Source organism: Leucopleurus acutus (genome assembly GCF_964270905.1).
Source record: "Leucopleurus acutus genome assembly, chromosome: 2".
Classification (NCBI taxonomy): Eukaryota; Metazoa; Chordata; class Mammalia; order Artiodactyla; family Delphinidae; genus Leucopleurus; species Leucopleurus acutus.
Window position 1 is genome coordinate 110621668 of NC_139143.1, and position 13496 is coordinate 110635163.

Sequence of the window (13496 nt, forward strand, 5' to 3'; positions counted from 1 at the left end):
TTGTGGTTTTATAGTATGTTTTAGTGTCTGGTTGGGGTAGCTTCTCTTTCCATTACTCTTTTTGTTCAGGTTTTTATTTTTCCATCAAGATTTTTGAATTGGCTTGTCTAGTTCCAAAAAATACCTGTTGGTATTTTGAGGGTGATTTGAGTTAAATATGTAAATTTATAAATTAATTTATAGTTAAGTTTATGAATGTATAAATTATAGTTAATTTATAATTAAATTTATAAATAAAATGAAGGAGAATTTATATACTTAGCATTTTTATCTGAGAATATGGTGTGCATTTAAGTTCTTCAGGTTGTCTTTTTTTGTTTCTCAGAAGCAATGTGAAGTTTTCAGTTTATAAATCTTGTAGCTTTTGTTTCGTTTTTCTCCCTAAGGAATTTTCCCTGTGCAAATGGTGAAAATTTTCTTCCATTATATCTTTTAATTCGGTGGTTTTCAAACGTTGGCTTTTGATTTATGACATCGAGTTAGTGAATTGTAACCAGCATTTTAAAATATGAAAGAGAATAGAAAAGAAAAATCCGAGTGTAACACTCATTGTGTAAGACTTAAGGATATTTCAGAAACTTTGTAGGTGTTATGTAACTGATAACTGTTATGTGTATATGGTATACTTGGTCATGATGTGATATGTATTTCTTACCAAAGGTTGTGGTAAAACTGAAAGTTGCTGTTCTAATAGGTTATATGTATGAAAGCTATTCATGTGTTTTCTTAAAGAGATACTAAATGTGTCTTAGTGCTCATTGTTGTGACTTAATAGGGAACCCAAGGGAGACAATTATTTAAACTTTAAGCAAAATCTTGATTTGATTTTGAAGGTCAGCTAGTAGAGGGGAGAGAGTGGAGACAGAGAGGCCACTTAGCAGGTTGGTAAATAGTCCAAACTAGAAGTAAAATATGGCCTTTGAACTAAGTGTCAACGGAAATGGAAAGAAAGGAAAAAAAAGAGGCATTTTGGAAGCAAAACTAATGAGCTAAGGAATGTACGGAAGAGAGTAGGCTTGAGGGGCAGAGTAGATAGGAAGAGATGAGAGTTCAGTTTAGTACATGTTGAGATTGCAGTGCTGGTGGGTAAAGATTGGGAAATAGGGGGAGGAATGTATCAAACAGACCATCGAAAATATGGGTCTGGAGCTCAGAGGGTAAAACTAGACACGTAGTTTAAGGATTCATTCCGTTAAAGGTATTGAAAGTGGATGAGATTCTCTGGGGGTAATGTATAGAGAAGAAGGCCAAGATGAGAACTGCCGGCTGAGTGGAAACATCTGTATGAAGCACAGATCAGATGTAGAATATGGGGGTGCTCATGTTTACTAGATACCAAGCACTCTACCCTAGGTGTTTTACATTTGTTTTCTCAGTTGTTCCTTTCAGTAACACGCCGTTTTACATATGGGGAAATTGAAGTTAGGTGATGTATCCAGAATAACACAGGAAGTGGTAAGGGTCAGATTTAAACTCAGGTTTGAAACTCTGAAGCCTTGCATTTTCTAGTTGCTATAATGTATTGCTTCTAAGCAAAATGCTTCAAGATAGAAGGAAATGGTTAATATTTGTATTAATAATAGCTGGCATAATATATTGAGGATGTACTTACTGTATGCCAGATGCTGTTAAGCTCTTTACATGGATTACCCATTAATCTTCACAGCAAATTATTATTATATCGACTCCCATTTTGCAGATAAGAAAGCTGGGACATAGAGTGATTTGTCCAAGGTTGCATATGTATGAAGTGGTAGAGTTGTTCAGAGTTGCAGAACAGTGAAGTAGGATGAAAACTTAGAAGGAAAAAGACTTCCAAGTTTGACTAAAACAGTTGGAGGTTATTGTTGACAGTGTTGTTCAGTGGTATTGAGTGAAAATAACTAACATTTATTGAGCATTTTCTATGTAACAAGCTCTGTTCTAAGTTCATTAAATCTTCACAGTGTTTCTCAAAATACATATTATTATCCCCATTTTATAAATGAGGAAACTGAAGAACAGAGCAGTTAAGTTACTTAACCTCGTTAAGAGGCAGATTTAGGATTTAACCTAGGCAGACTGGCTTTGGAACCCATCCTTTTAACCAGGGGTGCACAAACTACTACCAGTGGGCCAAATCTGGCCTGCTGCCTGTTTCTGTAAATAAAGTTTTATCGGAAACAACTACTCTTATTTGTTCATGTTTGGCTACTTTATGCAGAGTTGAATAGTTGCAACAGATTGTATAGCCTGAAAAGTCTAAAATATTCACTATCTAGCCCTTTACAGAAAATGTTTTCCAACCCCTGCTAACCATTAAACTGGATGAAAAGCCAAATCCTGGTGAATTGTCATTATCTATTTATAAAGTTTTAGTAGTAAAGAAATGCTGAATTAGATAGGATGGTAGCTTTAAGAAGAAATATGGTAAATTTAATTTTTTTCCTGTAGAAAAGATTTGGGTATTTTGTTAGTAGCACAAGAAAAAATGTCCGTTAGTAGGAGATAGTGAAGTTATGAGGGAGGAGTAATGGTGGTAAGGGTTTTGGAGAATGCGGGAGAGAATGGGAAGATTTATTATTGGAAAGGAGCCAAAGACTTTTCTTTGAAACACTGGACAGGAGCAAAAAAATGAAAGGATATTAGAAGTATAGAGCTGTTAGAGCTGTTTTGAAGTAGAGGCAAGAGCCGTAATAGGAATTTTCATTAGATGGCTGTAACCTCATTTGAGTAGGGATGAAGATAATGATTGAAGATGGTTCAAATAATTGTCTTTTTACTACTTAGAATTATTTCACTACTTACAGTTATCTCACAGTCATGTTTAGTGCTTTGAAAAATACATTTATAGGAAAAGAAGAAGAATTATAGAATTTTGCGAAGTGTTATAAAGTATTTTTTTTTAAAGTCTAACAGGTTAAAGTTGGGAAATAGGAGTAGGCTTTACGTTTTTGCTGGTATTACATTATAAATTACATTTAAAGTCTACTTTCAAGTGCAGTTTTAAAAACAGCATTATTGAGGTATAATTGACTTAAAATAAACTGCACATATTTAAATTAAGGGTACAATTTGATCAATTTTGATATGCATACTCTTGTGAAACCATCACAATCCAGGTAATGCATGTCCCTTTGTCATCCCTCCCTTCTGTCCTCTCTGCCACCACCTTCACCAATATTTATATGTTGTGTTTTCATTTTCATTGTATTCAAAATACTTTCTAATTTCCCTTTTTCTTCTTTGATCCATGGTTTATTTAGAAGTGTGTTAGTTTCCTAATATTTGAGGATTCTTCCAGAGATTTTTATAATTTAATTCCATCTAGTCACAGAACATACTTTACCTGACTTGAATCCTTTTAAACCCATTGAGACTTGTTTTATGGCCCATAATATGGTCCATCTTGGTAAATATTCAGTGTGTGTTTGAAAAGAACATGTATTTTGCTGTCATCGGGTAGAGTGTTCTTTAAATGCCGGTCTCGTCAAGGTGGCTGATAGTATTGTTGAAGGCTTTCACATCCTTTACTGATTTTCTGTCTACATGTTCTGTCAATTATTGAGAGAGGGTTTTTGAAATCTCTGGCTGTAGTTGTGAATTTGTCATTTCAGTTCTATTAGTTTTCGCTTCATGCATTTTGAAGTTGTTTGTTAGGTGCATAAATGTATAAGATTGTGTCCTCTTGATGAATTGAATCCATCATTATAAGATGACCTTCTTTATCTCTGGTAGTTTCCTTTGCTTAGAAATCTTTGTGTGTTATTAGGCAGTAGGCTTGGGGCAGTTGTAGAGCTCACCATGTTTGTTTCTTGTCTGTTAGGATTTTTGTTCTGTGTGGCCTGATAGCTAATGTCATGAAAACTGCTGTTTCGTATATTTTGTACAGATTTCTTTTAGTTGTTTCAGATATATAAGCCTGTTTTTCCATCTTGACCAGAGCAGAAATCAAAAAATATTTTTAAAATTATTTATGGCGGTTCTTAAGTTTTTCTTCTTGTTTGTATCAGGGATATTTAGAAGAATCTGATTAAAGGTGTGGACCTTACCCCCTCATATCTACAAAGGCGTGTAAAATGTTGGTTGTAATTTCATGAGGCTTCCAGGCTTAAGGTTTAATTCATCCCTGCTTAGGAATCCTGGCTTTCCAGGAAACATTTTCAACCCTAGTTGCACATTAGAATCACCTGGGAGAGCTTTTGAACAAATATATGTGCTTCACCAGGCCTCTGAAATCTGAATCTTTGGTGGTGGGACTCACACTTTTTTTCTAAAGCTGCATAAGCAATTCTGATGTGCAGACAAGCTTAAGAACAACTATGTTTTAAAACAAAGGATAGCTTCCTCTCCACTTGGTTTCTCTCCTTCCGGTTATTGGCAAGGATCCTAGGGAGGGTGGGTTACAGGGAGCCGGTTGCTCCTTAAACTCAATCTGAGTAGAATGAGTTACTTTAAAAAATTTACCTATTCAACCCTCAGATTTTGTCTCTGTAGATTGTATCTGGGCTTTTAACAAAGGTGCATACAGATGAAGTTATTATAAGAAACCTTTTTCAGTTATGTTTCATAATTTTAACAAAATGCAAAATGTTAGACTGTCCCTGTGATAAACAAAAGACAGCTATGTATCAATTAAAATGGACCTCAGAGCCCAAGACCCTATAAGAAATAAGGATATAAATAAATAGGAATTTAAAAATTTTAAAGCTTTGTGTGTTTTTAATTGGTATGCTTTGTATATAGGTTTTATGCTGTGGCAAATGTATATGTGATTTCAAATATTGGTAATTTGTAGTGGAAAATGTACTTCATATTGACTTAAGTGACTTAAACAGTGCATTTAGCTGTTTTTAAAAAATGCCGTGAAGCAATAAGCAAGAGAAAAAATTACGGAGCACTCTTAATGAGAGAAGGCTGGTGTAACATGGACTGTGTGACTCAAGATCAATTGATTTCACATTGAGTCACTTTTTAGATGTGTCAAATTATGTAATGTGTGGAGCAGTCAGGTTGGAATGCTGGCTACTTTTATGCAAGGTGATTCTTTTGTATGATTTCTTTAATGAACATCATATTTATTTTGTGTATTAGGCTTTTCAGTTTCTGAATCTTCTGATGCTTCTAGTAGTAATGATGGATTTTTAAAGGATTAAATGACTTTGTATAAAACTAGTTTAAAGTATTTTCTCCTCATTTATTATAACCAACTTTTCCTTAAAGCTGTGAACTTCACAGAAGTAAATGAAGAAAACAAAAATGATCTCTTCAGAGAAGTGTTTTCTTCCATTGAAACCTTGGCCTTTACCTTTGGAAATATGTAAGTAGAGGACTGTCATTTAAAGAAATTAGGGCCTAGATGTCTCATTGAGAGTATGTCACAATAATTTAGTACATACATGCAAAGTAAAGTATTAACTAACATGAAATATTATCACAACTTCAGAAAAGCTACATTCTATGTTGCTTTACTGGTGTATTTGGAGGTGTTTATAGCTGTTTAGAAGCAACATCCATTTGCAAGTGACTATGTGGTTTATGTGGATAGATTCCTAGCAGTTTATTTCTAAGGTTCTTACTTTTAAAAAATTTAACCTAGATGACATGTTGAATGTAAAGCTTGTGACAGAGCAATGTCATGACTTGTTTATTTCCATTTCTTTTTTTTTAAATTCCCCTGGATAGCCTGACAAACTTCCTCATGGGAGATGTAGGCAATGATTCATTATTGCGACTGCCTGTTTCCCGGGAAAGTAAGGTAGGCCAAGTTTGTATGAAAGCAAAGATTTTAATGTTTTTAACTTAATATTTTAATAATATCCTAATCTTAATCTCAGCATTAGTCTTTAATAGTTGTTTAGTTTAGCAAAGAAAAAAACAGCTCAGTTCATTTTAAATATGATAAATTATGGTCAGTTTCTGGACCAAAAATTTAATTGTACTTTTGAAGTGGAACCATCATTTAAAAAAAAACATAGCTGGTAATTTTATAGTGTCTTATGTAATGAACCTATATGTCTATGGTCCAAAATTTTAGTAAGTAATTCATAGCTGTTTTTCCTTCCTGACATTGTCGCAGATTTTAAGACTGGTAGAAAAATGATGCAAGAAGTAAAGAGGGTGTTAATCTTTTCACACATCCTACAGTTTGTTTGTTACCATGAAACACTTACTAACAGAGCTGAAGGTCTGAATTCTCCCTGAGAGCATCCTTATAAGTATGTTAGAGAATTGGGGTTCTGATTCCTAACTGGAAGAAAATTGCTATGAAATAAAAGAGCATTAGGAATGTATGTAGAATATTGCTTTAAAGATTTATACTAATTGTAGTAGTAATATTTTCATTTGACTAAAATTTTTTCACCAAATGCAAGATATTTAAACAAACTGCATTAGGGACATACGTTGATCATTTCCTGTTAAGGATTTCCGAAAAGGATTGGAATCCAAAAGGATTTCAACAAATATTTGGAAATGTACCAAGTACCTGTTATTATATCAAAATAATATAAAAACTACAGATCTTTCTTAAATAATACAAAATATGAATGACTATTTAAGGCATTTGTTATATGTACTATAGTACTTAGAAAACAATTGTGACTACTTCTGAAGTCATCCATTTGGTGACTGAAGGACTAAAGGAGGATAGTGTAGAAACCGTATCAGAATGATGAAGAATTTTAAGATCTTTAAATATTTCGCTGTTATTTATGATTTTTCCTCAATTTCATATTTTCAAGCTTGCTGCTAATTTAGAAGGTGTAAAAAAACATTATATCAGTGTAAAAGGGGTCTAAACAATTTAAATTTTAGGTGTAAATCATATCTCCTATTCGTGTACTTCTGTTGTGCACATGTATACTAATTCTTAATAGGATAATACTTTTTCCTTTTTGCAGTTTTTAGTTTACCCTAGAAATTGAAATCTAAAACTCCATGATGATATACTACTAATAAAATTACTTTGTTCGATGAAGGGTTTTGAAAAATATCTTTTAAAATAATAGTTGCCATTTATTTAATAGTGCTTAATAGATAGCCATGCACTGTGCTAAACCTATATCATCTTAATCCTTAAAATAGTCTTATGAAGTAATGTTCTTATCCTCATTTTATAGAAGGGCAAACCAAAGTTAAATGAGTATAAATACATAGCTCAGTGTTACACAGCTACTAAGTGATAGAGCTTGACTTCAAACCCAGTTTTATTCCTGTTGCATTGAATTCCTTCATACTCCGTATTGCCCAACTAAATATAAACTCTCACAGTTTCGGTAGGTAACCTTTTCCTGCACTGTCCAATAAGGTAGCCACTTGTCACATGTAATTCATTAAATTAAATTTTTAATTCTCATTTAAGTTAGCCACTTTTCAAATGCTTATATAGCTACATGTAGCTATTAGCTACCTTACTGGACAGTGCAGATATAGAACATTTCCATCATCATAGAAAGTTCTGCACTAAGCTGTCCAATGGACCTTCAGAGACAGCTTATCATATAATGAAATGGTAAAAGATGGCTGAAAGAGAGAGGTCTTTGTCTTCTATTTAGATAGCAGTCTATTTAGATTGCTTCTATAACTTGCTGACTAATATTTTTGAGATCTGCAGAATTTAAAGTTTTGAATGGATTCATTAATGTTAACTAATGCTGTTAGTAAACAATAGGTTATTCATTCTTGGACCTTGAGAACTGCTGTTGTAAAAAGCTATATAATTCTTATTAAATGTTCTGGCATTTAAACAGATTTCTCAGGCCCTTTGAGTTCTAAATGCTTGAAATTCTTTAGTAGGAATTATGTCAGAGTAACAAATTAGAGTGAAAAAATTTTGAAGCAAAGTTCTGTTATCTTCTGCTCTAATCTTAAATTTGTTTTCTTCCGTGTTTTAAGTCTTTTGAAAATGTTTCTGTGGAATCAGTGGACTCATCCAGTGAAAAAGGTAATGCTTGAGGTACTTAAAACTTTAGTCAAACTTTTTACAGTTACTTTTGATAAATGTTTTGGATTACTTAATCTCTCCTTGCTTAGTAACCTAAAGTATTCATTTCAGACATAAAATGAATGATGTGTGAAGTTTTACATATAAAACTTAAGGAAAAAAACCTGCTAGAGTAGATAGATAATGTGATGATAGAGACTGATCAAGAATTATATAGGGCTTGTAACTTGATGAATAATAGAAATACACTATTTATTAAAAAATATAATTTAAAACTATTTTCAGCTTAAACTGTGACCCTTTAATTATGAATTTGTCACATATTTTTTAACCAATTTTCATTGAAGAACATCTTAGTATATGAATGCTTCTTTGTTTAGAGTTATGAGCTCATATTTAATGTATACTTACCTTGATATTTTTATTTTCAGGAAGTTTTTCTCCTATAGAATTAGACAGCATGCTGTTAAAGAACACTAACTCTATAGAATTGGCTTTGTCATATGCTAAAACATGGTTAAAATATACCAAGAACATAGTTTCATGGGTTGAAAAGAAGCTGAGCTTGGGTGAGTTGCCCTTTGGGGCATCTGATTAACTTTGGAACGTAAGAACTGAATTGTTTGTGATTCATGTTCTACAGACATTTATAAATAATATGATTCCAAATTAGTAGCTCTTTCATTGTAGTGCATAAAATCATTGCCCATTTTTCTCTTCTTAAAATAGGAAAGACTCTTCTTACAGTAAATATACTTATTGAACATTGATGTGGACCAACCACTAGGTCTGGGGGCACCAAGACAGATAGTATACTGTCTTTGCCTTTAAAGAAGTCATACTCTAGTGGGTGAAAAGAAATGCAATCAGATAATATGGTTAAAGGAGACAAAAACAACAGTAGCTGTCGGATCAGAAGGCAGTGGAAACATATAAGGAACATCTTAATAGCTAATATTTTCCCAGTGTTTTACAGTTGACAAAATGCTTTCAACATCCATTATCTCATTTAATCCTTACCAAAACCCTGGGAAGTAGGCAGGACAAGATTATTATCCCCATTTTACAGTGGAGGCAAATGAGATGGGTTTTGCCTAAGGTCAGCAGATTTGCCTAAGATCATATTGTATAGGGTATGTATAGAATTTACCCAAAGCCTATGCTCTTTCCACTACATTATTTGCCTGAATAGCCTTAGAAATAGATAATACACAGGCCTAGGTCCCATTCCCCAAGAGAAGTGAGATCTAATCAAGTGCGTTTTGAAAGTTTCCCAGTTGATTTTGATGAGTACTACCAATTAAGAATCATAACTTCGTATCATGTTGCAGATTAGTATTTGTGATCACTTTTTAATTGGGGGATTACAAATAATTTTAGAGAATGGAGGGGGGAAAAATAAGTTGAATTTACCTTCTGATGCCTTCTTTGACCTTTTCAGAATTGGAGTCCACTAGAAATATTGTCAAGTTGGCAGAGGCAACTAGAACTAACATTGGACTACAGGTAAATGGTCAGTGAACTACTAGGGTCCTCTGCCAAGAGATTACTCAGAGGAGCGCCGTGCAAAATCAGATTAAATTTTGTCCTTCACATAGGAAAGAACTTACATGCTAAATAACCTTTTTACTGACAAAATAAAATCTTTTTAAACTTATAAGGATACCCATTATGAAGAAACTAGGAAATCCACAGTTTTATATGAATGTTGATTAACTTGTTAGCTACTAACTTTGCTAACGAGGTTTAGAATAACTTCGTTAATTTTCTTCAGTATTTTTCTCATATGGTCATATTTATGAATGGTCATTTTTCTGAAAAAAATCTAAGCTTAAAAATTTCTCTTTTTGAAGAAGTTTAGTGGGGGTGGGGGGGGATCTAGAACTCTAGTACATTTCTATTGGAAAATTTACTTTTCAATTTTAAATTCTAGGAGTTTATGCCACTGCAGTCTTTATTTACCAATGCTCTTCTTAATGATATAGAGAGCAGTCACCTTTTACAACAAACAATTGCAGCTCTCCAAGCCAACAAATTTGTGCAGGTAAAAATTTATAAATACAATGTACTTTAAAAAAAAAAAACAGCAGTATACCTTTAGAAAACAGCTTTTTTCTCTCTTTCTTTTTTTAAAAATACCCTTGCCAGCCTCTACTTGGGAGGAAAAATGAAATGGAAAAACAAAGGAAAGAAATAAAAGAACTTTGGAAACAGGAACAAAATAAAATGGTTAGTATTATAGTAGAGTTTCATCTATTTGTGAGCATCTAAAAATCATCTGCAGTCTATAAGCATCTACCCTGGGAAGATGCATATCTTACTCTATAGTTTATCTAAAATGCAGTCTTAACTATCTTGCTGAATATGCTAAAGAAACCTGTACATTAGGATTTTTCATATTCTTTATTTAATACTCTTTTTTTTCTGTGTAGCTTGAAACAGAGACTGCTCTTAAAAAGGCAAAATTGTTGTGCATGCAACGTCAAGATGAATATGAAAAAGCAAAATCTTCCATGTTTCGTGCAGAAGAGGAGCATCTGTGCTCAAGTGGTGGATTAGTAAAAAATCTCAACAGGCAGCTAGAAAAAAAGCGAAGACTGGAAGAAGAGGCTCTTCAAAAAGTAATCATCTTTTTTGTTATTTGTTATCATTGAATTAGCACTAATCTGCTAAGGCTTTGGTTCTCAAACTTTAACCTGCATCAGGACCACCTGGAAGGCTTGTTAAAACAGACTGCTGGGCCCCATCCCCAGAGTTTCTGATTCAGCAGGTCTAGGGTTGGCCCCAGACAACCTGCATTTCTAAGTGCCCATGTGCTGCTGCTGCCGGGGATCCACACTTTGAGAACCACTATGCTAAGAGATTTTTGCTTATCTTTTGAATTTTGGGGGTTGTTTGTGAAAGATATATCTTAATATTTTTTACTTGATTGTTCAGAAAGTTCACCATTTGGCAACTGTGTGTATATGCGTACTTATTCTAATACCTGGTAGCAAGACTAGGCTGAAGCTTTGTGTTATTTATGAAATATAATTGATAAATTCTGTAAGAAGATGTATAGAAAATGGTAAATATAAATAGAAGAGGCTATTAAATAGAAGTGGATGTTGATTTTATAGACAAACAGTGTACTAGTTGTAAATCATACTTGACTATTGATAAGAGACAAGTGTCCTTGAATTGCTGACCAAAACAGAATATTTCTTTTTAGAAATATTCTACTTAAAATATAGAATATTTCAGAACTTTCATGCATAAGCCTTTTCAATTATTTAAATCGTGCCGTACTAGAGTAAGCATTTGTTTTAAAATATAGATTCAGTGAACCAGTGTCACTTTTTTCTCTGATACTCCTGAAGGTAGAAGAAGCAAATGAACTCTACAAAGTTTGTGTGACAAATGTTGAAGAAAGACGAAATGATCTAGAAAATACCAAAAGAGAAATTTTAACACAACTCCGGAAACTCGTTTTCCAGTGTGATCTTACCCTTAAAGCTGTAAGTAATTTCTTCAGTATTTTAAAGAGGAAAAAATAATCTATGTATCTGAAGAAGGGAGAGGAATGCTTGATGAGTCATGATTCTTATGGGATTTAATTTCTGAGATTAATGGAAAGTTTAGACTTTAAAAGTCAACTCTCAGTTTTTAATACTGGTATGTGGTTTGAGTTTCATTTTTTTTATCTGGCTCTCCACTCCATGGATTGATGATTTGTTCTGTTAAAACTGAAGTCTGAGAGTTTGAAATTGCCTCTATGCCACTGTCTTTCTTGGCTTGGTTGACAAAATGGATTTAATCCCTGGAACTTCTATAAGCAGTATGAGATCTTTCTTCAAAATTTGAGTAAACTAATAAATATTGAAATTGAACCCAATGGTTTATTTGAAGACAAAGCATCCTGTTCTCAAGTGTTTTCATTTGCCTCTTTACCATGGTTTTTATTTAAAAAAGTATGTGCAAAATACAGTCAGCCCTCTGTATCCACGGGTTCTACATCAGTGGATTCAAGCAACCATGGATTGAGAATATTCAGGGGGAACAATTTTCCTGAAACTTCCAAACAGCAAAACTTGAATTTGTCCTGCACTGGTAACTATTTACATAGCATTTACATTGTATTTACAGCTATTTACATAGCATTTACATTGCATTAGGTATTATAAATAACCTAGAGATGACTTAAAGTATACAGGAGTTTGTGCATAATATATATGCAAATACTATGCTATTTTATATAAGGGACTTGCACATCTGTGGATTTTGGTATTCATGGGTGGTCCTGGAAACAGTTCCCCTCAGATACTGAGGAATGACTGTACCTTTTCTCGGTGTACATTTCACGAGTTTTAACACGTATATAAATTTGTGTAACCACTGCTGTCACAGTCAGGATTCAGAACAATTCCATCACTCCAAAAAAATTTCCTCATGCTGACCCTTTGTAGTCAAACTCTCCACCCATCCCTTATCCCTGGCAAGTATTGATCTGTTCTCCATCTCTGTAGTTTGGTCTTTTCCACAATGTCATATAAATGCAATCATAGTATGTATCTTTTGGAGATTGGCTTCTTTACTCAGCATAATGCTTTTGAGATTCATCAATGTTATGCATGTATCAATAGTTCATTTCGTTTTATTGCTGAGTTGTAGTCCACTATATGAATGTACCACAGTGTTTATCCATTCACCTGTTGGACAATTGCATTGTTTCCAGTTTGGGGTGATTAGGAATAGAGCTACTATGAATACTTATTTACAGTTTTTTGTGTGACTATAAGTTTTCACATTTCTGGGGTGAATACCTAGGAGTGAGATTAATGGGTGGTATGGTAAATGTCTGTTTAACTTTATAAGAAATTGCCAAACTGTTTTCCAGAGTAGCCATAACATTTTTCATTCTAACCAGCAATGTATGAGAGTTCCAGTTGTTCTGCATCCTTGACAACACTTGTCAGTTGTTGTTTTTATATTTTGCTGTTCTTAGGTAGTGGTTTTAATTTGTGTTTTTTAGAATGACTTATGATATTGAGCGTCTTTTAAGGGGCTGGTAGCAATCTGTGTTTTGCCTATTCTTTTGGATTGAGTTGTTTGTTTTCTTATTGTTGAGCTGGCATATATTGTCTTCCAGTCTGAAGCATATCTTTATTCTTTCAGCAGTGTCTTTCAGGGAGCAGAAAGTTTTAAGAAATTAAGTCTAACTTAATTTCTTCCTTCATGGGTCATGCTTTTGGTATTATATCTAAGAGTGCTTGATCTAACCCAAGATCGCAAACACTTCTATGTTTTCTACTAAAACTTTTATAGTTTGACATTGAGAAATGATCCATTTTAAGTTAATGTTTTTAGAAGGTGTGAAGTATAGGTTGAAATTCATTTTTTGCATATGGATGTTGTATTAAAATTATACCCACGGGACTTTAATTTATAGAGGTGACTGAATGTTGACATGGAGAGGTCAATGTCATTGAAAAATGAATTACTTAGATTTCCTGAGAGAAGGGAACACACTATGCCACAAAGGGCCATAAAGGTACCAGGTTTGGTGAAGCAGAAGCAGCAGTGAGGGGAGAGT

General features: G+C 33.5%; 1 protein-coding gene across 3 annotated transcripts in view; it reads left to right on the forward strand.

The window, feature by feature from the left end:
• The window catches only part of ARHGAP29 (Rho GTPase activating protein 29), a 75763-nt gene that overhangs the window by 35819 nt on the left and 26448 nt on the right, over nucleotides 1-13496 (forward strand). For all 3 annotated transcript variants that reach the window (XM_082832410.1, XM_082832408.1, XM_082832409.1), the window contains 9 exons: nucleotides 5203-5299; nucleotides 5665-5737; nucleotides 7876-7924; nucleotides 8356-8493; nucleotides 9366-9430; nucleotides 9858-9968; nucleotides 10073-10153; nucleotides 10357-10545; nucleotides 11284-11421. In XM_082832410.1, the coding sequence (XP_082688536.1) occupies nucleotides 5203-5299; nucleotides 5665-5737; nucleotides 7876-7924; nucleotides 8356-8493; nucleotides 9366-9430; nucleotides 9858-9968; nucleotides 10073-10153; nucleotides 10357-10545; nucleotides 11284-11421 (941 nt within the window). The remainder of the gene's footprint in view (nucleotides 1-5202; nucleotides 5300-5664; nucleotides 5738-7875; nucleotides 7925-8355; nucleotides 8494-9365; nucleotides 9431-9857; nucleotides 9969-10072; nucleotides 10154-10356; nucleotides 10546-11283; nucleotides 11422-13496) is intronic.